At 43.4% G+C, this 26445-nt stretch overlaps 1 protein-coding gene across 1 annotated transcript in view; it reads right to left on the bottom strand.

Moving 5' to 3' along the window:
• The window catches only part of LOC131667616 (protein unc-79 homolog), a gene marked incomplete at its 3' end in the record, with an annotated part of 3688809 nt that overhangs the window by 3283510 nt on the left and 378854 nt on the right, over positions 1-26445 (bottom strand). The window contains exons 4-5 of the mRNA XM_058941149.1: positions 12787-12957; positions 12632-12721 (exon numbers count right to left, since the gene is read on the bottom strand). Coding sequence (XP_058797132.1) covers positions 12632-12721; positions 12787-12957 — 261 coding nt within the window. The remainder of the gene's footprint in view (positions 1-12631; positions 12722-12786; positions 12958-26445) is intronic.

The raw sequence follows: 26445 nt of genomic DNA, 5'->3' as shown, positions 1-26445 counted from the left end.
CCCACTCACGCAATGTCACCAGGAAAAGTCAACGGCAAATACGAAAAACTTCGAAACGGGTGGAGGTTAGGCGCGCTAGCTGACTGAGTGTCACAGTCGTACTGCCGGTTGCTACCTCCCCTCCCGGTCAATGCCCCTTACGCGCTCTCTCTCTCGCGAACCGAGCGCGGCTACTTACATTTAGCCGCTCGTTAACCTCGCGCGAGTCACACGATTTTCGGCAATCGTTGCAGCGCATCCGAGAAACTATACTTATCTTCTAGGTATACTTATAATATTATATTATTCTTGACTTGTTTTTTTATATAATAAAAGTTATTTATTTTTTGATAGAATTAATAAACGATAGAACGTAAAAAATTTAAAAGAGAGCAACAAAATAGCTATGGAATCATAGCTTATTTGATTTAGAAGAGATTGCAACGATATGTCAGAAACTTTTTTTAGGATGGTTTTTCAAAATTGAGGATGGTTTTGAAAATAAGTTTGAACAGGTAAATTTTTTATTCTTATTCTATCCACGGTAATATTTTTTCCAATTTTTTTAAGCTCATTATGAACTTTTTTTCAAAAATAGGAATGGAGAAGGTAAAAATTTCGATGACATAAATTAGGGGTTGCAACCCTCGTGGTCGAAACTGCACGAGATAAATGTGTTTGTACATTATAAGTGATGAGCAACGTATTTTAGAGTAAATTATCAACAGGACCTGTAATGTATTGGAAACAATTTTTTGGGGGTGGTTTTTCATTATTAGGGGTGGTTTTAAAAATGAGAAGTAAATTTTTTTTTCTTATTCTATCCATGGTAATTTTTTTTCTAATTTTTTTAAGCTCATTATGAACTTTTCTTAAAAAATAGGTACAAAGAAGGTAAAAATTTCGATGACAGAAATTAGGGGTTGCAACCCTTGTGGTCGAAACTGCACGAGATAGTTGTGTTTGTACAGTATAAATGATGAGCAACGTATTTTACACTAAATTATCAACACCACCTGTAATGTATTGAAAACAATTTTTTAGGGGTGGTTTTTCAACTTTAAGGGGTAGTTTGAAATAAAGCTTGACTAGATTAACTTTATTTTTGTATTTTATGTAGGGTAATATTTTTTCCAATTTTTTTCGGGTTATTTTAATTTTTTTCATAAAAATAGCCATGAAATAGATAGTATTTTAAATAAAAAAAATAAGGGTTGCATCCCTTGTGGTCGGAATTGCATGTGCTAGTTTGCTTTTCACATGAGAAGTGATATGAAATTTGTTTGGTCGTAAAATATCAATTAGATGCTGAGATACATTGGAAAATCTATTTTTGGGGGTGAACTTTGAGGGTTGTTTTCACCCCCTCAAAGTGTTTTTCCGCCGATAAAAAAAAATACGTATGTCTTATTTTTTGATGAACTATAACATATCAAAAGATTATTGAAATCGGTGAGGTCGGGTTGGGGGGGTTTCCTTGTAAGTTGTATTCTTTATTTGTATATGAGCCTTGGCTCGTCTGAACTTCAATAAATAAAGAAATAAGTAAATAAATAAACAAAAATTTATTTGTAATACTATTGTAAAGTTTAAATGGCTTTTTCTCCACTGGGTTTTTTGATGCCGGGTGAATGCTTAAATAAGCCTAATTTGTTATAATAAAACTCCTGTTGTCATTATTGCCTTTAGAGCACAGCTGTCTACAGTAGCCTCATCCCTTTCCTTTATCTTCTCAAATATTAAATTCAGTATTGGAGATAACAGCTTTGAACAATACTATAGTAAAGATTTTGAACCTGTGCTGCAAAAACTTGAATATAGAAATCACATGCCACTCATATTAATTGATTCTTCTAAACAAAACGAGAAGCTAAAGAGCGCTCCAATGAATGTTCACTGAGAGTTTGAAACAAGAGAAAATATCCCTGTAGAAGCTATGGCTTATTGACTCATTTTACGTGATGACATCATTCAGTATAATTAGATAATTGGAGATGTGAAGAAACACACCTAAGTAGTGAGAGTTAGTTCAATAAATAGCTAACTATCTTTCTCTATGCTGTACAGTTATCATCAAGATGGAATACGTAATAAACATGCAAGGCTTTTTGGCTGTCTTAGTGAGCGCAATCACACTCGCCAAGGTCAAGGATAAAAAAAGTCAGAGAGAGGGTTAGCACGCGAAGTTTCAGCAAGGTTGAAATTGCACAGAAGTTCATTTTCGCAGAAAGTTGTTGGATACAGCTGTTGACAAATTAAAAAAAAGGTAGAAAGGTTGACAAATTAAAAAAAAGGAAGAAAAATGGTAAAAAAAAATGCAGAAAAACGTATAGTTTAACTTTCATGTTTAAGTTAATGAAATCGAATATGCGGGACTATTTTTCTACTATTCTACATTATTTGAGATTTAGAATGCTATTGGATTGTTTTCGTTATCACTATCTTTGTCCACAAAAATCGAAATACCACATTGTGCATCTAAGGTGGGCCCGTACTGTGATACATATGGTCTTTTAAACCAGACCTGATCTGAAACCCATCCAGTCTGGTGCCTTCTCAGCTTATCTACTTACGTTCATTTGGAACGCAGCTGAGATACATTAAGTATTTGTACGATTTAAGCTTTGTTCCCTATACGAGGGTCGTTTGAAAAGTCCGTGCAAAGTCAGAGAGATGGCGCTACTAGTGCTATAACGAGTGCGTTATCACTCGTTATGTCTCTCTCTCTCCTACATAACAATAAATGTATCATTTGATTACATAATTTATCCCATTATCATGTGACCCTACTTTCAGTAGCCAAGAGCAGGTAAGCAAAAGCCGGCAGAACAGAGAGCGACCTTCCGAGCGAGCGCACGTGCCTGCCTCGGTCGAGAGAGGACCTCGCCGACGCGCAACCGATCGCCTCGCAACCACGCCGTCACGCTCTCCCCGCGACCAAAACCGAGCTTGTGCTTGCACGTGCGTGTGTAGACGGTGACCGTGACGTGTTACCGTGGGCCAGCTTTTGCTGCCCTCTTCCCACCGGCGCCGCGCGTCCTAGAGCGAAAACCTCCTGAGACTGCCGAGCCGTCGCGACTGCCGCCGATCGAGCCAAGGCAACCGAGCAACGCTTCGACCTGTAAGTGCTAGCTCGTATCTCTCTTTCTCTTGTGCTCGCTGAATGCTTCTCTCTCTCTCTCGCTTACACTGCGCTGCGCCTTTTGTATTCTACTACTATTCGCTCATTAAAGCTTGTACTATTTAACGCGACGACTTTCCTTCAAGCTAAAACCTAGCCCTCAGTCTTTCCCACGTACTCCCTCTGCACGCCGCAGGGAACTTTCGCGCCCTCAGCCCGGTCGTATCTACGACGCCGCCGTGGGCCCATCGGCCTTGACGCCGAGTAAGCGGCAGAAACTCCGCTATCGGGCCGGGCTTCGTACAGCTCTCAAGGAGCCCGCAACTCGCTGCTCGTCACCGAAAGATTATTCGCACGCCCTCCCTTTTCCTTGTTTAACGAGGAAATCGCGAAGGCGCATACAAATCCCCGTTATATAACGCCCAACGTTTTGGGGACGTGACCGTTTTCTTCGTCTCGTACGACTAATTCGAAAGTTCCCGAAAATTTTCGCTTGTTGGCCGCTTCGCTTTTCGAGGAACCGGCCGCGGAATGCGACGAACAAATACCCCGTCGTGCGTGTCCTCACACGCCGGTAACTTTGTTTTGATCCGAAGAGGTAGGTTAAGCACGCGAATGTAAACAAGTGTACGTTTCCAACACTCAAAATCTCGCACTACGCGTGCGACAGAGACAAACTACACTCCCCGTCCTTTCGCCACATTTATACACCGGTAAGCAGCCTTAACAACGCCCAGGCGAACGTCGCATCTCTGATTCTCCGTTCATGCCGGAACAGATTACACAACCCCGCGTGCGCGTATCCGATAAGCGGCGGTGTATTATACACGTACAAGCACAACATTAAAATCGCATTTTCCCTTGCCAAGAAAAAGAAACTCGGCTACGCGGAAATTACGCGATGCGCTCACTGTTATAAGCGATAACGTAGGCTAAGTTTAATGTACATTGTATGCGTGCGAGCGAGATTCTTATCTTCTGTCAGCGTGGCCATGTTGTATGCACATGAGCGATGCGTTTATTTTCGCCTTGGATGTGAAGCGCAGCTGACTCAATACGGAATAGTCGACTCACCGTTAATTTCGATTTAACAAGTAGGAACAAAATCCTCTTTTCTTAGCAATCCCAAAAATCTTTTTCTGCTCCTCTTTCTTCCTGCGAATACTCGCCTTACACTTAACCAAAAATATCATTTCTTTTCTAATCGAAAACTAATGGTGAATGGTAAGGAAGTAATGGACGGAGACCTTATGATATTTAAAGAGGACACGGACCAAAGAATCGTCGAGTGGATTAAAACCCTCTCGAGCGACGAGGTCGATGACGCACTAGGTCAGCTGGAGCTTCACACACAAGGTTCGTTATACCTGCGCGCTAACAGATTGTTGACGCGCCTAAACGGCAATTACACAGCAGAAGATTTCATCCAGACACAAGAACCATTGAGCGATGAAACACGCCACAGAAGAGACGAACTCTGCCTCACCTTCCTACAAACAGGACCTTTACCGGCAGATATCAAGAATGACCTAATCGTCACAATCCTCGCAGAAAGTGACTACGACAGCGACGAAAACAACATACGAGGGAGCGCGCCTAAATCAACGAGCTCGCCCCAACACTACGATATGTCGCTTACGACAGTAGTCGACTCGCTTGCCACATTGTCCAACCAACACGCCCCAATGACTCCACAGGTCGCTGTCGCACTCACCACAGCACTGACGACAACACGGCCAACGCTCCCTTCCAACACGCACGTGTTCCCTCCGCCGAGCTACGCAATATCTACAAGTACATCCGCTCGCCCAAGCTGCTCCCTCCCTTTTCCCCCACCGCAACCACAAGAGATGCCAAGGATCTCCTCGCTACCGACGACCGCCACAACGACGACACCGGCAATAACTAAAGAAAGCACGCCGATAACCCAAGATCAAAGCATGCTTACCGGCCAGGAAAATAGAAGAGGAGAAAACGATCTCATGCGTTGCACCTTACCTAACGGTCCAACGGCATACATGCCCAGACAGGCGGCCGTCGCGCTGAGGCGCGTATTAGATGCGGAAATGGAATCACGCTTCGCCTTAGCGCAATCCAACGCAAAAGTACAAACGCTCGAGTATGAGCTGGAGCAAGCGACACGTGCTTGCAACGAGGCGGAACGGTCCAATAGACACCTACAAAACCAAATGCAGAACGTCGTAGCAAACGCACGACAAGAAGCCCTACAGAACGCTCCTCGCGCAAAAGCGGGTCGCCCAAACAAGGTATAATTTCAAGAGACCTTTGACATCATAAACGATGAATTTGACTTCAGCCAAAGCTCGCCTCAAATCTACCGCTCAACGCTAAATCCGCACGCCCCTCTCTTTCACTCAACCCCGAGGCCGATCTCATCAACCAACCTGCTTCAATTCACGCAAGCGCCGGTGTACGCGACCAGCGTCGAAGCGCCCGCAGGGCCCACGATATACGCTCACACACCACCGGCCAGATCGGCCGCGACGCCGCCTGCTCCTCCGGCTGCTTGCTCGAGCTGGGGAAGGGGGGCTCCGCCGCAACAGCAGCCTTCCTTCTCGCTCTCGCAAGCAGAAGCCGCCCAAGCGTCGGCACCCGCTCAGAGCCCATTCGCCTATAGCAACATCACAAGTACCTCTCGCAGCGCGCCCCATAATAGGAACCTGGGAAAAATGGTTCAAGAATGGAAGCTGAAATTTACGGGCTTGCCAGCAGTTAGCATCGAAGAGTTTTTACAGCAGATTGAAGAAAATCGTCGGCTGAACCATTTCTCCGATGCCGAGCTTCTAGACTCCCTGGCCCCGCTGTTCGTCGGTACCCCACTCTTGTGGTACCGACAGTTGCGAAGTAAATGGACGACGAACGAGGAATTCAAGAGGGATGCGATGAGCGCGTATAGCAGAGCGCGCCGGAATAGGCGCAACTTCGCGGTGGAGGCCCTCACCCGTACACAGGCCCTAGAATAGCCGGTGAGGGACTACCTGGTGTCTCTCTTCATCATCCTCGACCGAATGGAGCAGCCGTGGGTCATACTGGAGCGGACCAACTTCACGATCGACAACATGATCCCGAGGCTCAGCCGAAGAATGAGACAGCATCGCGACTCGATCGTCAGCTTCCACGACTTGCTCTGGAGAACTCAGGCGATCGAAGACGAAGAATCCGACGAGCGCTGGCAGCCGCCACCCGCGGCAGACAGATCCGTACTCCCGGAAGCGGCCTACCGCCCCCATAGCAAGCCGGTCATGCCCAAGGTGAACGTTTCGGCTATCTCGGAACAAGCCCCGGCAGTCACCGAGGCCGGCCTGGAAAAATGCCTGCAGAGGATCTTCGACAGGAAGTGGAAGGAGATGGCTGCGGCAAAGAAGGAAGCGCTTCCGCGGCCACCGGAGGCGATGAGCAGAGACAGTCCGCCTACACCGCCACCGACCCCAAGCGGCCAGTCAGCAGGAGGTCGAGGTACTCCCAGCAGGGGCGGCCGCGGCCGCATTACTCATCGGGGGCGAGGAGAGGTTGGCCAAGGAGGAAGCAACGGCGTTAGGATCGTCACCCCAAAATCAGACAAGAATAAGGACAAGGAGGCCGGGCCCGACGAGAAACTGCTGTGCTGGGGGTGCAGTTGGCCCGGATATACGAAGGTTACCTGTCCTGAATGCTCCAAAGAAAAAAACGACAAGGGGGGCGAGTAGACGAGGTCCCTACCGCCCCGCCGGAAGTCGCCGAGACTTTCGAAACGAACTGGCAACGCATAACACGTCGGTCGACTGAACACTAGTCCCGAGCCGACCGTGCGACTAGCGCTCGCTGGACGATGGAGGTATCGTCGCCAGCGTCAACGTCGAGAAGGACACCCGTTGGTGGCTAAATGTGCAAGTAGGCCCATTTACCTTCAGAGCGCTCTATGACACCGGAGCGACACGTACGGTATTGGGACCGACGGGCGTGCAGCTGGCCGCAGCATGTAGTCGGAGAGTGGGCCCGTACTTGGAGCCGGGGGCTAAGGCCATCGACGGCCACTACGTGCCAGTACTCGGGAGGGCAAAACTGCCTTTCGAGGTAGCAGGCGTCAAGCACACAGTTGATGTTTTGATTTTGAACGAGGCTGACACCGACTGTACTTTGGGCAGCGATTTTATCAACGCTTTTGGGGCCAACCTGGATGTACACACTAATATGTTTCACATCCAGGGCGGAGATAAGCCCGTTCCAGCGATACTCTCGTCTCTTCGCACTAACGAGATCTTAACCCTCGCCTCCCTCGGGATCGAGGAGCTCACGGAGAGCCAGCGAGCCGAGCTCGAGCGGCTACTTCATGAGCTGACGCCGGAGCCTACGTGTGAAGACCTCGGCTGCACGGATTGGGCCGCGCACGATATCGATATCGGCAGCTCGCGCCCCGTTAAGCAAAAGTATTACCCGGTTTCGCATAGAGTCAAGCAGGAAATGCACGAGCAAGTCCATAAAATGCTGCGTATGGGCATAATACGTAGATCGAAAAGCGAGTGGTCGAGCCCCGTCGTGATGACGAAAAAACAAGACGGCTCGTACCGATTCTACGTCGACTACAGGAAAGTCAACGCTGTGACGCGCGTGTGCGCTTATCCATTGCCCTATATGGATGCAATTTTGCGCAAGATACAGCACGCCCGATATGTGAGCGCCATCGATTTATCATGGGCTTTCTGAAACGTCCCTCTTACGGAGCGATCGTGTCCGATCTAAGCGTTTACGGTTCCGGGAATGGGCCTATTCGAATTCGTCCGAATGCCCTTTGGACTTGCGGACGCACCGGCGACATTTCAGACATTGGCAGATAAACTCATCCCGCCTGAAATGGAGCTGTGCGCTTTCGCCTACATGGATGACTTGATCATCGCGACTGATACGTTCGAGGATCACGTCAAGTGGCTTGAGTGAATTCTCAAAAGGGTAAAGGAGGCTGGCCTTACGGTGAACCTCCAAAAGTCAGAAATCTGCATGCCTGAGGTTAGGTACCTGGGCTTGCTGGTGAACCGCGACGGCACTAGGCCGGATCTCGAGCGGGTCCGGCCCATCTTGGAGTACCCGGCGCCCAAGAACTTGAAGCAGCTGCGCAGATTCTTGGGCATGGCGTCGTAGTACAGGAAGTTCTTGAAAGATTATGCCGCCATAAGCGAGCCTCTCACCGCGCTCACTCGCAAAAACGTGAGGTATGAGTGGGGCGAGGAGCAACAGACCGCATTCGAGCACATTAAAGGTCTGCTCGCGAGCGCTCCCGTGCTCGCGCGGCCGGACTTCGACGCCCCATTCGTAGTTGAATGCGACGCGAGTGATACCGGCCTAGGCAGCGTGTTGTTGCAGCACCTCGACGGTGAGAACCGAGTGCTCTGCTACGCAAGTCGCATTCTCACCCCAGCTGAGCGAAGGCTGTCAGTCACGGAGAGAGAATGCCTTGCTGTGATCTGGTCGATCGACAAATACCGCCCGTTCATCGAGGGGTATCATTTCACCGTGGTGACAGATCACCACAGCCTGATATGGCTTAGAAATTTATAACACCCGAACGGAAAATTTGGCCGCTGGAGCTTGAGGCTGCAGTCGTACGATTTCGATATCGTACATCGCAAGGGAAGCGAGAATGTCGTTCCGGATGTACTCTCACGCATGTTCGAAACCGACGAGGACGAGGCCGCCGCGCTCGCCTCGCTTAGGATCGGCACGAGTACAAAAGACCGGTGGTACCTCAAGAAAGCCCAGCTAGTCCTAAAGGACCCAAGAGCGCACCCCTACTGGAAACTAGTGGGTGGACGCCTGTACACTTATCGGCCCAATCCGGTCGTGAATGGTTTACTCGGCGGTGACGACGATGCGTGGAAGCTCATTGTGCCGCGTGAACTACGAGGCCAAGTGCTGCGCGAGTGCCACGAGGAGCCCACAGTTGGCCACCTCGGCCACCTCAAGACTCACGAACGCGCGGTCCTGCGCTACTACTGGCCGGCAATGTACAATGACATCGCGCGCTATGTACGCAACTGCCAGATTTGCCAACAAACCAAGGTCGAGCAAAAAGCCCCCGCAGGTCTAATGGGCAGGCACATCGTCTCCCGCTCATGGGAGGTAGTTTCCGGTGACTTGATGGGACCATTCTCGAGGTCGACTCAAGGACACGAGCATCTCCTGATTTTTCTCGATCTGTTCACCCGGTGGATCAAGTGCATCCCGGTGAGGAAAGCTAACGCAAAAACGATAAAGCGTGAGCTAAACGAACGCGTCTTTTTGCGCTTCGGCGCACCCGACAAGTTCCTGTCGGACAACGGCTCGCCATTCAAAAACACGCTTGTAGATGACTTTCTCGAATCCCAAGGAGTGATACACGCAACATGTATTCCTTATAACCCCAAAAGCAATCCCACCGAGAGAGTGAATCGGACTATCAAGACCATGATAGCGGCCTTCATCGGGGAAGCATACCACCTGGGATGTCCACATTAGCGAGTTCGCCTTCGCTTACAACACAGCTATCCACGAGGCCACGCGCTCCAGCCCGGCCTTCTTGAATTACGGACGCAACTCAGAGCCGCCGCATTCTACGCGCCGGGAGGAAGAGCGCGCGACCACCCGAGATCTCGAAGTCGTAGCCGTCGAAGACTGGCGCGCCCGAATGGACAAGCTGGGCAGAGTCCGCGCAGTCGCCCTCCAAAACACAAGTGCCGCTCAAGGCAGACAAGAAAGGTACTACAACGCCAAACACCGCGACGTTAGCTACGACGTCGGCGATAAAGTTTGGGCGAAAAACCGAATCCTCTCCTCGGCCGCCCTGAAGATAGCGGCTAAGCTTAGCCCAAAGTTCGCGGGCCCTTTCGTCGTGACACGTCGGCACGGAGCGAAAGGATAACAACTTCAGACCGAAGATAGCATCGACATCAGTCTGGTAGACATGGAGCACCTCCGCCTGTGTCACAACGAGGTTCAGTTTCTAAAACTAAGCGACGACCTCCTAGCGCCTGACGGAGACGAAAGTGGAGGCGCGCCGCCGACGCCTCCAATTTCCTCGGCTACGGTCGTGCCGCCCGCAACCGCGACCGTGGCGCCAGGGAGGCGGGGCCGCCCTCGGAGCTCCAAGAAAGCGATACCAGCAACGGTCGCGGCCTCCCCGCGACGATTGCGTACGAGGAACCCGGCCTAGTGCGGAACAAGTCCTATCCCTGCTTACCGTTTTATCACTTCCTGCTTGCTGCTTTCCTCTTTCTGCTTTGCTCTTCCTATATGCACTCTCAATTGCCAACCTTTTCATTGATAGGACCGTTGAACTTGTCACAGGAGACAAGAAGAATGAGGCCGCTGGCGTTCGCGCCCACCAGCCGTTGTCTCTCCAGGATCTCCATCGCCTCCTCCACCGTCTCCAGGAAGTCGCCCGCGTAGTAGGCGCCGAGCGGGCTATGGTGATCGACGAAGCGCATCACCTGGTCGTGGGCTTCGTCTTCGGCGCGCGCCGCGGCGGTTCGCGCGTTGTGGCATTGGATGGCAGTCTGCCTCAGCGCTTCCCACTGCTCACGGAGGGTCGGAGGAGGTGGCCGAGTAGCGTCAAGGCCTCGCTGGCGGGGGTCGTATGATACGACCTGGAGATCAGATGGAGCGGGAGGTGTCTGACCAGCGGGGTTTTCCGCACGCTCAGGCGTAGGCGTCCTCGGGTCCCCAACTGGCCAGGTCGTGTAGCCTTGTTCGTCGGTGGGTAGGCCGTATCCCGCCGCGATACGGACAGGGCAGACGGACTGGGCAAAAGTGGGACAGAGAGCGCGATCTAAGAAGCCCGCGAGGAAGAAAGGGAGAGAGAAAGAGCTACGTGCGTCATTGGCCAATCACGCATCGCGACATCCCGCGGCACGCGCGAGGGCGCGAGAAAGCGCCAACCGGCCGAAAAGCCGGCAGAACAGAGAGCGACCTTCCGAGCGAGCACACGTGCCCTGTCGTACGCGGCCCCGGTCGTATTCACGACGCCACCGCGGGCCCATTGGCCTTGGCGCCGAGTAGGCGGCAGAAACTGCGCTATCAGGCCGGGCTTCGGACAGCCCTCAAGGAGCCCGCAACTCGCTGCTCGTCGCCGAAAGATTATTCGCACGCCCTCCCTCTTCCTTGTTTAACGGGAAAATCGCGAAGGCGCATACAAATCCCCGTTATAGTGCGTATCAAGATTATTTTCAGTTAGTGGCATATCTTGGAAGAGCATACACCAAGTTTCAGCCAGATCGTCCAATTACTTTGCGTTTTACATTCGTTTCAATCAAAGAAATCGAGTGGTTGTAAAAAAATGGACGAAAAAGAATTTCGTGAATGGATTAAACATTACTTTTTCAAAGGCAAAACGCCTCAGGAGATTAAACAGAAGCTTGATAAACATTATGGTGATTATGCACCTTCGATTAGAATGGTTTATAAGTGGTTTCAAAATTTTCGGAGTGGCCATATGAGCACAAAAGACGCTGAACGTTCTGGACGCCCTGTTGAGGTTACCACTTCAGAAATCATTGATAAAATCCATGATATGGTGATGGCTGACAGAAGAGTGAAGGTGCGTGAGATTGCTAGTACTGTAGGCATCTCGAGCGAATGGGTACATAATATTTTGCAACAACATTTGGACATGAAAAAGCTATCCGCTAAATGGGTGCCGCGATGCTCACGATTGACCAAAAACGAGATCGTGTGAAGTGTTGCAAGAATGGTTTGCAGCTGTTCCAGCAAAATCCGCAAGACTTTAAGCGTCGTTTCATCACTGTAGATGAAACATGGATACATCACTACACTCCTGAGACCAAAGAACAGTCTAAACAATGGGTTACCAAGGGGGAATCTGCTCCGAAAAAGGCGAAGACAATTCCTTCGGCCGGGAAGGTTATGGCGACTGTCTTTTGGGATTCGCAAGGAATAATCTTCATCGACTATCTGGAAAAGGGTAAAACCATTACAGGCGAATATTATTCATCGTTATTGGATCGTTTGAAAACCGAGTTGCTAGAGAAACGTCCACGATTGGCCCACAAAAAAGTCCTCTTCCACCACGACAATGCGCCAGCTCACGCCTCAGCAGTTGTGGCCGCAAAACTGATGGAGATAGGGTTCCAACTCGTTTCACTTCCCCCCTATTCTCCAGACTTGGCTCCCTCGGACTACTATTTGTTCCCTAATATAAAAAAATGGCTGGCGGGGAAAAGATTTTATTCAAACGAGGAGGTGATTGCAGAAACGAATACCTATTTTACAGACTTGGATAAATCCTATTATATGGAAGGGATTAACAAACAAGAGCAGCGTTAGATGAAGTGTATAAGCCTAAAAGGAGATTATGTTGAAAAATAAAAAAGATTTATTAAAAAAAATCAAGCAGTTTTTATTTTTGCACGGACTTTTCAAACGACCCTCGTAGTTACGAGTATGTAGACGTACCTCCCTTACCATTTTTGATAATGGTGTAGGAGGTAAAAGTTTTACATGTATTATGACTGAAATTGAAAGGATAAAGATATGATACATTACCTGAATTTCTGGAGTACTCTAAAATCATCATCAGAACAGCAGATATTGATTGACTAGCATAGTTTTCAGACTCGCCATGTGTTCTTCTAGCTGCAATTATTTAGCTGATGAATATTTAAAATGTTACAAATATATTATAAAACTTCAATACTTACTTATGGTGAAGGGTAGAATATAAAAACATAAGTTATTAACAATATCTTGATGGAGTTCTTTTGGCAGTACAGCAATTGAACTAGCTACTAGATATGGCAAGTTTTCTATTAGATCATTTTCCAAAAATGGCAGTAAACATGTTAAACATTGTAACAAACCCTTGCCAAAAACTGCAAAAGACAAATTTTGAAGACTGTACAATTTTTTTAAATAAAATATCATAAAATATGTGGAATATTAGTCAATTTTTCCAAAGTTATATAGTATTATAAAGATTGGAATCTTGTTTATTATATTATACAGTGCTCGGTAGATAAGCTACCCCATTTAGCTAATCATCGTTTCAGAAATAGATAATCACAACATAAAGTTTAAAACCAGTAGTTTTGAAAATAGTGATAACCATTTGCCCATATATCGCTTATCATAAGAGTTTCTATAATACATTTTGTAGAAAATGTTTTTGTATTCAAAAAAAAATTTTTAATAGTGACTAATGAATCGTTTTTGCTCGATTGCTCGAACATGAAGCCTCTACGTAGTACTTATAAATCATTATGACTAATCAGATCATTCATGTGATTTACAATTGAATCGATATGTATCATGTAAATTATTGTATGTATGTATGTATGTGTTTTTTTATAGAAAGTTGAAGAATGCTTTGTGCACCATAACCGCTACTGGGCTCATCGTGTGTAGGCTCTCTTAGGTATGTTATACCTACTAAACTCCCACCTCTATCTGTCCTGCCTGTATCCCCCGCGGAAACCGCCGCTAGGCATTGCTTCGCTTGGGGAGGGAGATTCTGCTGTATCAGCCTCGTCTTCTTCATTGCTTGTCGGCTTTGTCGGTTTCTTCTATCGTCAATCTTCTTCGGCTAAATAAGCCTCGTCATCTTCCGGTGTCGTTCATTTCATCTTCTTCTAACAGCATGGTTTGGTCATCCTCCGGATAGACACAACTTCAACATCGACGTTCCTTTATATCGGGTGAGGGAGTCTGGGCTCAAGCAAATATCCTTTGCTTACCTACAAGGGCAAAAAAGCATTTAAAATAGGCTGGTGCCTTATTATCCTATGAACATAGGTGACTCTAGAGCCTACGTTCCTCTGCATTGGATGAGGTAACCACGCTGTACCAACTACTCTGTAGTGGTTCAGAGCACTTCTTTATTCCCATAGCCTGGCATCTCGCACTATCTATGCATAATAGATCCGTTGTTTCCTACTTTCTCGCAGAAGTTTTGCCAATACTGTCTCTTAGCTGCTTTGTTGGCAGTTTTGAGTAGTGATTGCAGTTATTCATATTTCTCTGTCATAACCGGAATGTTAGGCTTGTTCCGTGATCTTTGATGGCGTCTCTTGGCTGTGAGATATTTACGCCTAAGACTAACGATGTCCTCATTCCACCAATATACTGATAGACGGCTCCTTGAGTTGTTCTTCATGGCCATGGATGCATCCCATGCAGTTTTCAGGACTTGCGTGAGTACACGCGTTTTTTCTGCGACAGTTTCTATTACTGATGTTTTTTCTAGAAAGCAGAGAAACGACTCTCGATCAAATGTACTTGGTGCCTATCTCCGCTTGTATTTTGTTGGCCTAGTGGCTGTCGCTTTGTTGGATAGCTAGAGCGTGTATGTTACAGCTTGATGGTCGCTACTCATGTACCAATCGCTAACTCTCTAATATCTAGTAAGATTCAGTATAGATGACTTTTCAACTTTAAAGTAGGTTGGGGTCGATCCTGTATTGTCTATCTCGAGCTCGAAAGGCTGCGAAAAATGCGTGTCCACGGGCATTCGTCTCCACGCTTCTCTAATCCACTGCCCATACATTAAAGTCTCCTCCGATAACCACTAGTAGACAGAAAGACCTCGTACTGGTGGCAATATCATCCAGGGATCTTTTGAATTCACTAATTTCTTCGTTACATGGAAGATAGCTACTATATACTGCATGCTAGCCACTTCTTTCCTTGTGAAATTTTGGGTTGGATTGGTCATTCTTATGTATATATATATATATATATATATATATATATATATATATATATATATATATATATATATATATATATATATGTAGGTGACTGCATACCCAGAAAAAACTCCTACCTGAGGAATTCTTTATCCAGTTCAGCTCATTAAGGTCACGAAACTTTTCGCTGATCATGACGATATCGGCCTTATCTTCTTTTATCAGTTAGAGCTGCAGGTCTTGGGCATAGTAGTTGATTTAGAGCGCATTAATCATTCTTCGTATGTGCTCCTTCAGTTTGTTTCGCAGCTGGGCAGTCTACTGCCTTATACTCGTCCTGTTTACACTTGAACTACTGCTTGGAGCGGTCGACATCGGTTTTGCAGTCCTCTACGACATGAGCACTCTTGAAGCATGTTTGTGTTGGTATGTAGAGCTGGACTTTACAATTCACTCAGCCTATTCGCAGCTTCTCGTTTTCAAGTAGTTCTTTGAAGTTGTGTAACAGTGTAGGCTGGTTTTTTATTTCAGACACATTTTTATTCTTTATTGCCTGATGCCTGCTTTTGTTTTTCAGTGCCAGTACCCGAGTAAGAAAGAGAGAGAAGAGCGCACCCTACTACAGTGCGAGCCGGTTAGAGAGAGAGAGAGAGAGAGAGTGCGTCTTAAGAATGCTAGACTATTGGCGCGCGGCATTAGCCGAGTTCGGCAGTGTCGCGCGCCTCGAATTAGGAAAGTGAGTGATGGGAGAAGGTGTGTGAGAGAGAGAGAGCGGCTCTCACGCAGTCGTCACTCGTCAACGCCACTCATTAGGATAGAGAGCTCGCCACCAACAGCACGCATCGCCACCAGCAGAGTCGGAAGCCTTTGTTTATCAGCCTATTAGTATGAAATATTGTTGTTGTGCGGAGAGCTGCGCCCATTTAGTGATTTATTGCTGCCGATCCTGCAGAGTTTTCCAGCGAGTCGTCAAGGAGCATCAAGTGTCTGCCTGCAAGCTTCTTCGACACCGTTAATCAGGTCTACGCTTCTTTTCTCTCTCTCTCGATCATTTTTCCTTTCTTTCTGGCATCCGCAACTTACGTACTGTGTCAGGCTTTCACGGGCCGACACAGGTAGTTTATTTTATTGTCTTTGTTAATGAGTCGGTAACTAGGATGATAAGGCGCTCACGTGCCGGTATTCTTATTTGATAATAGTGTTAATTAGGTTAAGATATGTGTGTGCGTGTGTGTGGAGTGGGTTTCGACTTGTGGAAGGATGTGAACGTGTCTTGGTTGTGAGTGCGAGTTTTGGTGAGAAAGTTAAAGAGGAAAAGTGTTTGAGGGGAGAGATAAAGGTGGAAAGAACGTGGAGGCGGAAGAAAAGTGGAGTAGAGAGAGAGAGAGGTTTGGAGAAGAAGTAGAAATAGCAGAGAGAGGAAAAAAGAAAAGAGAAAAGTTGAGGTTAAGAGAAAAAATCAGGAAGCGGGAAATGCAGGAAGAGAGGAGGGGCGGTAAGAAATAAAGGCGGAGAGAGAAGAGGTAAGATAGGAAATAAAGGTGGGATCACGCGCAGAATTAGAGAGGCGAATTAAGGCATACGGATTAGTGAAAGAAATGTTTGTGACAGCAGGAAAAATGAGAGATAAGAATGAAAGGATGGATAAGAAAGGTATAGAGGAGGAAAAGAAGGAAGAAGTAAAGGGGGTGAGGGGGAGAGAGAGCGGAGAAAGGGGAGAGAAAGCGGAGAATATTAGAAGAGAAATGAGAGAAGCAAAAAGATACAAGAGCGAAAGAGAGAGGAGTGAAACGGGGGGGGGGGGGGAGAAAGAGAAGAGTTGGACAACACGATAAGAAAAGTGGGAAAAAATAGTGGGACAGAAAATATAATGTAAAAGATACTGGCGGAGATAAGGGAATTAAGAGAGGCAAGGGAGGAAGAAAGGAGAGAAAGGACAGAAATGTTTAAAGAAATAATAGAGAAAATGGGAAGAACGGAGGCAGTGGGGAAAAGAAGAGAGAAAAGATGGGAGAAAGAAGTACGAAAAGTCAGGAGAAAACAAGAGAGAGAGAGAGAAAACAAAGAAAAAAAGAGATGAAGGAAGAAAGGGAAAAAGTAGAACTTAGATAAAAGAAACTGCAGGAAAAATGGGGAGAGAGGATGAATTAGTTAAAAGAAGAGTGCGTGAAACTAAAAGAAAGTATGGAATGAGAAAACGAGGAGCAAAGAGCAACAGAAGTAAGCAATAAGAATGAAATAGAGTATATGAGAGGAAAAAAGGATAGCGAAAGCAGGATAAACAATATAATTGTGATAGACTTAGAGGAGTGGTTAAGATGAGAGACAGAGGATTGGTTAAGGAAAGAACTAGAAATGAAAGGGGAGATAGTGAATCTGAGAAGAATAGGAGGGACATCGAGGAGGGAGGAACGGGGAGAAAGAGGAAAAAAGATATGACAAATTAAATGCGCATCATGAGAACAAAAAGAAGGAATCATGAAAAGGAAAAAGAAGCTAGGACAGAAAAAGATCTATATAGATCGGGACTGGACGTGAAAGTAGAATAAGATAAGAGAAGAAGTAAGAAAGAAAGCGAGAGAAATAAAAAGTAAAGGTAAAGATGTGGCATAACGTGTTAAAGTCAAAGGAAGAAGAATGGTTGTGGAGCGAGAGGGAGGGAAAAATAGTAGAAAAAGGGCGGTAGGGTTTTGAAAACAATAGAGAAAGAAGAGAGAGAGAGGAGGGAAGAAAGAGAAAGGGAACGACTGGAAATATGTTAGGGAATTTGATATAATAGGGCTAACGGAAACTTGGGTGAAGAGGCGAGGGGCAGAAACGGGGGTGCAGAAGCAATTGAAAAGGTCTAACATAGATTGGAGAGACTCGAGAAGGGAAGGAAGAAGAGGAAGAGAAATAGGGGGAGGAATAATGGTGATAAGAGAGAGAAAAGGGATGAGTAAGGTTGAATGGAAGAAAGAAAGAATAAGTGAGGTAATAGCAGGAGAAATGAAGATCGGAGGGAGGAAATACATGATAGCATCGGTGTATATGCAATATGAGAAAAAGGAAAACTATGAATACCTAAGCAAAGAGATTGAGAAAAACGAAGGAAAAACAGTAATTATAGAAGGAGACTTCAATGCAAGAATAGCAAATGAAGGGAGAGAATGGGAGTCAGAAGAAATAAAGGCCAAAGACAAAGTGTTAAACGCAAAGGGAGAAGAAATGATAAAATTGTTAGGAGAAATGGGTTTAGTGATTATGAATGGGAGAAAAGAAGATGAAGAGGGAGAGTTAAAATATATAGGAGCGAGAGGAATGACAACGATAGATTATGTAGTAGGTAACGAGGAAGGTGATGAGGCGATAAAAAGGGTTCAAATAAAATAGAGGATAAAGTCAGACCACTTACCACTAGAAGTGTATTTGGGAGATAAAATAGTAGCTGGAAAGAGAACTAGAAGCAAAAGAGATGCTAACCGATACGCAGATGGGATTTAGGAAGAAAAGAAGAATAATGAACGCAATATACGTATATATTTAAAACAATAATAAGGAAGGAAATAAGGGAAAAAGGAGGAAAACTATACATATTCTTTGCCAACATGAAGGCCGCTTTTGAGATAAAGAGGAAGAAAATATGGGAAATCATGAAAGAGAAAGGGATAAATGAGAAAATCAGAAAAAGAATAGAAAAAATATATAAGAAAACAGGGAGTAAGGTTGGAGGAGAAATAATTGGGGAGTTTGAGACTTACAATGGCATAAGAAAAGGGTGCCCTTTAAGTACCACTCTATTTAATCTTGCCTTCGCCGACCTGGAAGTAAAGATCAAACAGGTGCAAGAAGGAGGCATAGTGATAGGAAGGAAGAAAATATGGACATTAGGATATGCAGATGATATAGTGATGATGGCAAAGAGTGGAAGTGGAATGAAAGCGATGCTGAAAAAATTAAAAAGATACCTGGAAAAAAGGGGATTAGAGCTAAATGTAGGAAAATCAAAGATGATGAAATGCTGGAGAGGAGGAGGAAGGGGGAAGGAAGAAAAATTCGAATGGGAAGGTGAGAAGATTCAGATGGTTAAAGAGTACAACTACTTGCGAGATGTGATAAGCAGAAATAACGGAAATAAAAAGGTGATAATGAAGGTAGAAGGGAAAATAAATATGGGACTCGGAAGACTATGGGGGCTAGGAGAAAAGCTATATAGAGAAAATTGGGAGCTAAGGATGAACCTGTTCGACGCACTGGCGAAAAGCGTGATTATGTATGGAGCAGAAATCTGGGGATGCAGAAGATATGAAGAAATAGAGAGATTACAACTAAAATACATAAAGTGGGTATTGGGATTAGATAGAAACACGCAAAGTCACTTAATACGATGGGAAACAGATAGACAAGAAATAAAAGAAACAGCATTAGAAAGAGAAATGAGGTATGAAAGCAAAATAAGAGAAGAAAGAGATGGCTCAATAAAAAAAGAAGCATGGAGAGAACTAAAGGAAAGGTAAAGAAATGAAAAAGATAAAAAGGGTAAGGAGGAGAGAGATGAAAGGCTAGAAAAAAGTAAAATATATAGAGAGAGGAAAGGGGGAGACGAAATAAAAGAAGAGTTTTGGGAAGAAATAAGAGAAGAGCTAAAGATAAAAGAAGAAAAATAACTAGAAGAAAAGCTAGAAAAGTCAAGATATATAAAGGAGTGGAAAGAACTGAAAGAAGAAATGAAAAAGTATAGATTAAAGGAAATTCAAGGAGACGGAAGAATAAAAGGCCTACAAATAAGAGAAATATTTAGGTTAGGTAATGAAACGAGAGGAAGCAGGTATTGGGAAAAAGAATAAAATGAGAGATGCAGAATGTGTATGAAAGAGCAAGAAAATTGGAAGCATATAGTAGAAAAAAGTGAAAAAAGCAAAAAGGAAGGGAAAGAATGGGAAAAAATAATAATTAGAAGCATAGAAAAGATAGCCTGAATGATGGAGCTAAATGGAAAAGAAGAGGAAACGAAGAGGGGATAGAAAAAGAAAAACAAGAAGACGAAATTACAAGACCCTAAGGAAAACAAGTGAGGCTGAGGAAAAGAAAGGTAGAGGGAAAAGTGGAAGGAAGGCAGAACAGACGGGAATAGAAGACAGAAACACAAGACTCGCAGACATACCTACATACGCACACATATACACAAAACACGAACACACACGCAAGCATACACATACACAGAGACACACACACACACAAAACACACGTACAAGTAACTACACAATTAAGAGAAAGCAGGTATTGGATAATGGAGCAAAAATGGAAAAGAAGAAGAAGCGAAGAAGAAAAAGAAAAGGGTAAACAAGAAGACAAAATTATAAGACAATAAGGAAAATAAGTGAGGCTGAGGAAATGTAAGGCAGAGGGAGCAATAGGAAATGAGAAAAATGTGTCAAAGCCCTAATAAAGAAAAACAGGTGAGATGATTAGCAAGAAAGAGAGCAAAAGCAAAAGAAAGGCAAAAGAAAGTAGTAAAGGAAGAATTCGAAAAGAAAATAAGCAAGAAAGGGAGAAACAGAAGAATGGAAAATCCAGATCTCGAAGAGAGAAAGGAAGAGAAGATTAAGCAACTGAAAAATGGGAAGAAAGGCTGAACAGACAGACACAGAAAATAGAAACACAAGATTTACAGACACACCTACATACGCACACATTTACATAAAACACGCACACACACGTACATACAAACACAAAACACATATATTAGCAACTACACAAACTGGACACGAGACACAAACAGTGAAGCAGGAAATATAAAGCAAAATGTAACAAAAGTTGAAATAAAATAATATATATATACATATATATGTGCGATTTTCGCCGATATTCGAGGTAGAGACCTTGTAATAAAGGGCGTTATTTAGAACTGTGTAAAGTTATTGTGTTCACCTTTCCTTTTATGCTTTGCTGGGAGCGATACACTGCCTTCCTTGCCTTCTCTTTATAAACAATTGGTAATAATATTAAAATTGTCGGCTATCTGCGACCAACGCTATTAGAGCTGCTACTGAGAGCTGGATGTGCGCTACTTCGGTGCCGTTGTAGAGACCTCTGATTTTAATGTTGCTACCAGTACTTGCAGCTATCTCCTGACCGATGCTATAGCTTCCATCATTTTCTTAGGTGTGATCATCTTATCCATATATCTGATTCTGAGAGTTTCCTTGTCACTCAGCATATGGACTTCTGCTGACTTCTCATGGTTGGTCAGGACCGCTTTTTCAATATCTGGGGTCCCGGTTTCAGGTTTTCCCAGTTCGAAAATTAATTTCCTAGCTCTTGCGCACCTTATTAGGGTAACTCTTTCCTCTGTTTCCTTCATGTATGGTACTACCTTAACCTTTCTTAAGATGTCGGCATACGATGTCCTGCCCAGTACCTTGATTTTAATGGCTTCTACGCAAGATTTTCTGCTCGTCGTTTTGGTATTCTTGTTTACATTCTTCTTTTCTTGTTTCTTACTCTCCTTTTTTCCTTCTTCCTTATTTTTGTCTTTACACGCCCTCTCCTTTCTTCATCTTTTCTTATGTCGGTCAGCTGGTTCACTACTGATGTGATGAGAGCAACTACCGCCTTCCATCTTCTTGATAAACTGAGTAGGCAAGTCCCTAAACCCTCTGGACTCATTGGGTACTTCCACTCCGTGCAGAAATGCATCCGCTTTTCTATAATGCGGGAACACCCAAATAAGGCGTATTCCACGTTCTCATTGTTGCCTGAACAGGCTGGATATTCGGCGCTTACATAGACACCAATGCAGTGAAGACAACTGCGGAAGTAGCCATGACCAGTAAACACATATGTCAGTTGGATTGTGACGAGTCCATAGCTCCTACCTGTTCACTTGTCGACGTCCTGGATGATGCGGTGAGTCCAGCGATTCTTCACAGCATGGTCCCATCTTCTCTCCTATTCTCGCATTGTGTTTTGTGTCCAATGCTTGCTATGGATATATCCATCATCATAATTTTCTTCGATACACCCTCCTTCACGGTATTTTTCTGCTCTATCGCATGCTAGGAGATCGATAGGTGCTATTCTAACGACCACTGAGAGAGCTATGTCAGACATGATTCAGTATGCACGGGCAACTCGTAGCGCTGCTACCCTACAGGCTCTGCGGTACGGCCCTCCATAACTTGTATTATTTCTCAATGCATCAGCCCAGACAGGAGCCCTGTAAAGGATCACCGAGCTCACCACCGAAGATAGATGGTAATACTCTAGCAACGTTAGCCGCTTTAACTCCTATTTTTGCAAGATGATCCTTAATTCATAGCCACGTGTCCGTCAGCTCCAGATACGTCAACGTGTCGACTGACTGCACTCGTTTACCCATGTATGTATGTATGCATGTATGTATGTATGTATGTGTGTGTGTGTATGTGTGTGTATAGTAATGGTTCAGTATGATCAATCTTCTTCATTTTCTATTTCACTACGACACGTAAACCCGCGATATACGTCACAGTGAGGAAAAACGCTATCAAAACTAAGGTACTTCTCACGTATGTACGTTAAAGTTCTCTATCAAAATCATTATCTTATAAGGAGCATGACGTCATACCTTTGCGAAAACTATTGTTTTCTATGCAAAATTTGTAACTATATATATTTATAAAATAAGTTAAAATTATTGTTATCTGTTCAGTGATTTTATATTTAAATAGATTTTGCTAATTCGTAATTTAATTATTAATCAAATTTCATTTCTTAAATTGACGAACCTAATCTTAAATTTCATCAATAAGTTTCAAATATTAAAAAAAAATTTTCAATTAAATTCAAAATCAATAAATTTCTGTACATTATAAGCTATTTTTTCGTGGAAAAAATATATATGATTTTATTATAAATTTTCACATATTCATTTAATTAACTTGATTTTTTTATAATTTTTTAATGCAATTTATTGATAAACAATAAATATAATAAAATTCTGTGTCTTAAATTCTATTATTTTTACCAGAAACTTTTCACTTCGCGTCTGCAATTTCGTATTAAAGATTGTTTAAAGATTGTGCAGATTTACGAAAATAGCGTTGAAGAGGAAGTGCAGCGTAAAAAGGGGCCTCTACCAAGGGTATAAATTTGTTCGTTATTGGGGCAGATGGGGATTTATATCCAGCTTTGTATACATATATTGTATTCACAATTAATTATAATTTATGCATACATACATGTATGCATGTATATACTAATAATTAATTAATTAAGTAGAGGAGCAGGGAAGGGAGGTGGTCAATAGTAAATACATACATTCTTTTTTTCTTGAATAAAATTTTTTTTATTGATAAAAATAAATCTTATTCTACAAGTCATTTATTAAAAGAATACTTATAGAAATCCTTCAATAATTTCATCGATCTCTTCCCAATCCATGCAGCAACCATTTATGTAAAACTTTTTTATAAATTTGACGTTTTGATGTGCACCTGGTTACGTATTTACCGTTCTGATTAGCATATACAGTAACTGATTTCATATTTTCGAAAGGGGAATAACCCCAATCATTCAAGTCGAAAACTTTGAGATCATATCGTTCGAACCACCTTTTTTCACGAATGAAAAATTCTTCGGAAACGAAAATTTTTGTGTCATCTTTGAGTTTGTCTATGGTGATGAATTCATGCTCTTCATATTTGATTTTAAATCCCCAGAGTGTCATTCTAATCCACGGTAATAAAATTCCACTCAAAGATTATGATGCTTGCATTTTTCAGTTATTCTTCACCATGAAAAGGAAGATTTCAATATATCGTACGACTGGTTCCTCGTTGCAATTAAGCGAAAGTATCGCCAGCTCCTTTAAGGCATACTTTTTGCCAGGCATCATGAAACCTTGTATATCCACTACGTACTACACTTCTCGCAAAAATTAAGGGAACAAAAAAATTTGTCAAATTTTTGGCTGATTTTCAACAGGCGGTTTTTCAGTGAGAAATGGTCGTACAGGAAATAAATAAATAAAGCCGTTGAAACTTGAAAACTCTAGTTTTTAGTTTTTTTGGTTAAAAATTTTTTAGAGCTCCGTATTTCATGCAATCCTTATACAAAGCGCAAAAAAAATTTTATCTAAATTTTTTACATTTTGTTTTTTACTCTACGGGCATGGAAAAATTAGTTCGAGCTACGCCAATACATAGGTCTTTTAGCCTGTTTATTCAGCTTCACGCTGCTTTTCGCTGAGCTCAATTACGATCATTTGTCTCCGAGATATCGAACTTTGAATGCAAAAGGATCCTTTTGCATTCAAAATTTGATATCTCTGGAACTACTGGTCGCACAGCGAGCGGACACCGAATTTCATCATCTGCATAAAATTTCCGATGAAATACAGTCCAACGTTAGTAAAGAGAAAAATTTTTTTCCATCTCTAACATTGAATTGAAAAAAGTGAAAAAAAGTGACATTTTCCCCTTTTTTGGTTACTTGACTGTATCTTCAGTAATATGGGCGGAAAATGTACGGTTAAAGAGAAATTTTACAGTCTAATGTCCCCCAAAGAATCCCCTAAATTTTTGGAGCGATCGGTTCAGCGGTTTTTCCGGACCAATTGATCAAAATTTATAAAAAATTAAAGGAACAAGATTTTTGTTCCTTAACTTGAAGCAAACTTTTTAAAAATCAAAAAATTCAATTTTTTGTCGTCTGTTTACACAATTTTGTGTCTGTTTACGATTAATTTTGAAAAAAATTGAAAAAAAAACATTTATTTTCAAAAATCAAAAAAACATTTTTCAAAAATAAAAAAAAAATTTTTTCCACTGAATATAAAATATTGTTCTCTAGCGATTGATGACTGATTTACCGCCGGTATTAGCGTTATTCAAAGCATACCACGTGGAGGTTGCTCGGTCGGATTTATGCTTCTTTTGTGCTTACGCACGTGTGCGAATGATTTTTGGAAAGAAGAGACCCCGTGGCTCGTCAGCTCCACAGTATTTTACGACTCCAAACTCACTTTCCAAAGTGTATGTGTGTGTGTGTATTTAGTATATAGTATTTCCGCCTCTACTCTGAATCACAGCTTGCAATCGGTGCCGCATATTGGAAATGCAATTGCGGATCATCCGCTGAGGAATCTGACGCCAAACTCTTATCAAAGCAATCTCTAATTTAACTAAATTTCGGAGATTTGGGTAACTCTGACGCAATCGGCGGCCCAAAATGTCCCAGACATGCTCAATTGGATTGAGATCAGGACTCATTGCAGAATGCCTTAACAACTGAATGTCGTTTCTCTCGAAGAATCGACGAGTGATGTTCGCCGTATGAGGCCTTGCGTTATCCTGCATAAGAATGAATCTTCTCTCGTTTCTCCATATTGGTAACGCATGAGGTCTCAGAATTTGGTCGATATAACGCCTGGCACTGAGGTTATCTCGAACAATAACCAAAGGAGTTCGAGATCCTCGTGAAACTCCCGCCCAAATCATTACTGATCCTCCATTGTAAGCGGCTACTGAACGCATCAAGCGTTGTGCATAACGTTCTCCTGTATGGCGCCAAACTCGAGGTCTTCTGTCGTTACCATACAGACAAAATCGAGATTCATCTGAGAAAAGAACATTGTTCCAGTTTCTCATGGGCCAGTTCACATGGTTACGAGCATACTGCAAACGAGCTCTACGATATGCAGCGGTCAACATCGGCCCACGAGCAGCATTTCGAGCACGCAGTCCAGCTTCGTGAAGGCGATTACTTACTGTTGTTCGAGAAATGTTTCGAGGCGGTCTTTGTTGTTGTCGTTGTCGTTGTTGTTGTTGTTGTCGTTGATGTTGTTGTCGTTGATGTTGACGGTTGGGGAAGTTTTGGGCAATGATGTTTGCTGGAGCAAAAGGTTCTTGAAGGGCGTGTCGAATGATTGCTCGATCGTCTCGGCGAGTCGTCTCTCGATGTCGGCCTTGTCCAGGGCGTCGCTCGAATCGATTTGTTTCCAGGTATCGGTTGTAGGCTCGAGACACTACCGAGAGACTGACACCAAGGCGTTCACCTACCTGCCGATATCTATACCCGTCCTGAACAAGAGTTACTAGCTGAGCGATTCTGGGGCAGATAAATGCAGCCTCGGAGGCATTATGAAAAAAATTAATGTTTACGAGAATCAAGCAGCCTTAAAAAAGTTCTTTAGAATTTACGAAAAGAAAAGTTTAGTTTTGAAAAAAACTGTTGAGTGGTTTTTTACTAAAAAGTTGAAGAGTTTAGAAAAAAACTGTTTTTTTTTTTAACACGTTTATGGCTTCACAGAAGACGTTAAAAACTTATCCTGCGGAATTTCACAGACCGAGTAATGAATACGCCTTAGGGGTATCAACTATGATTTTTTTCAAATCAATTTTTTTAAGCGTAATTGAGGCTTGAATGTATCCATGACCTAAATGAATCAAAATGAGTGACTAATCGATTATTAATTTTTTTTCAGTAAAGAAATTGAAATGTTATTTTTTTTCAATTAAAAAAAAATTTTTTTTTCAAGGCTAAATCAGTCATCAATCACGATGGCTAAAGAACCATATTTTATAGTCAGTGGAAAAATTGAAAAAAAATTTTTTTTTTGATTTTTGAAACATTTTTTTGATTTTTGAAGCATTTTTTTTTTTTAATTTTTTTAGATTTTCGAAAAAGTTTTTTTTATTCTTGAAAAAAAAATGT

Source organism: Phymastichus coffea, unplaced genomic scaffold (assembly GCF_024137745.1).
Source record: "Phymastichus coffea isolate CEN01 unplaced genomic scaffold, Cenicafe_Pcof_1.1 PCOF00005, whole genome shotgun sequence".
Classification (NCBI taxonomy): domain Eukaryota; kingdom Metazoa; phylum Arthropoda; class Insecta; order Hymenoptera; family Eulophidae; genus Phymastichus; species Phymastichus coffea.
This window is presented reverse-complemented; position numbering and strand designations above follow the sequence as displayed.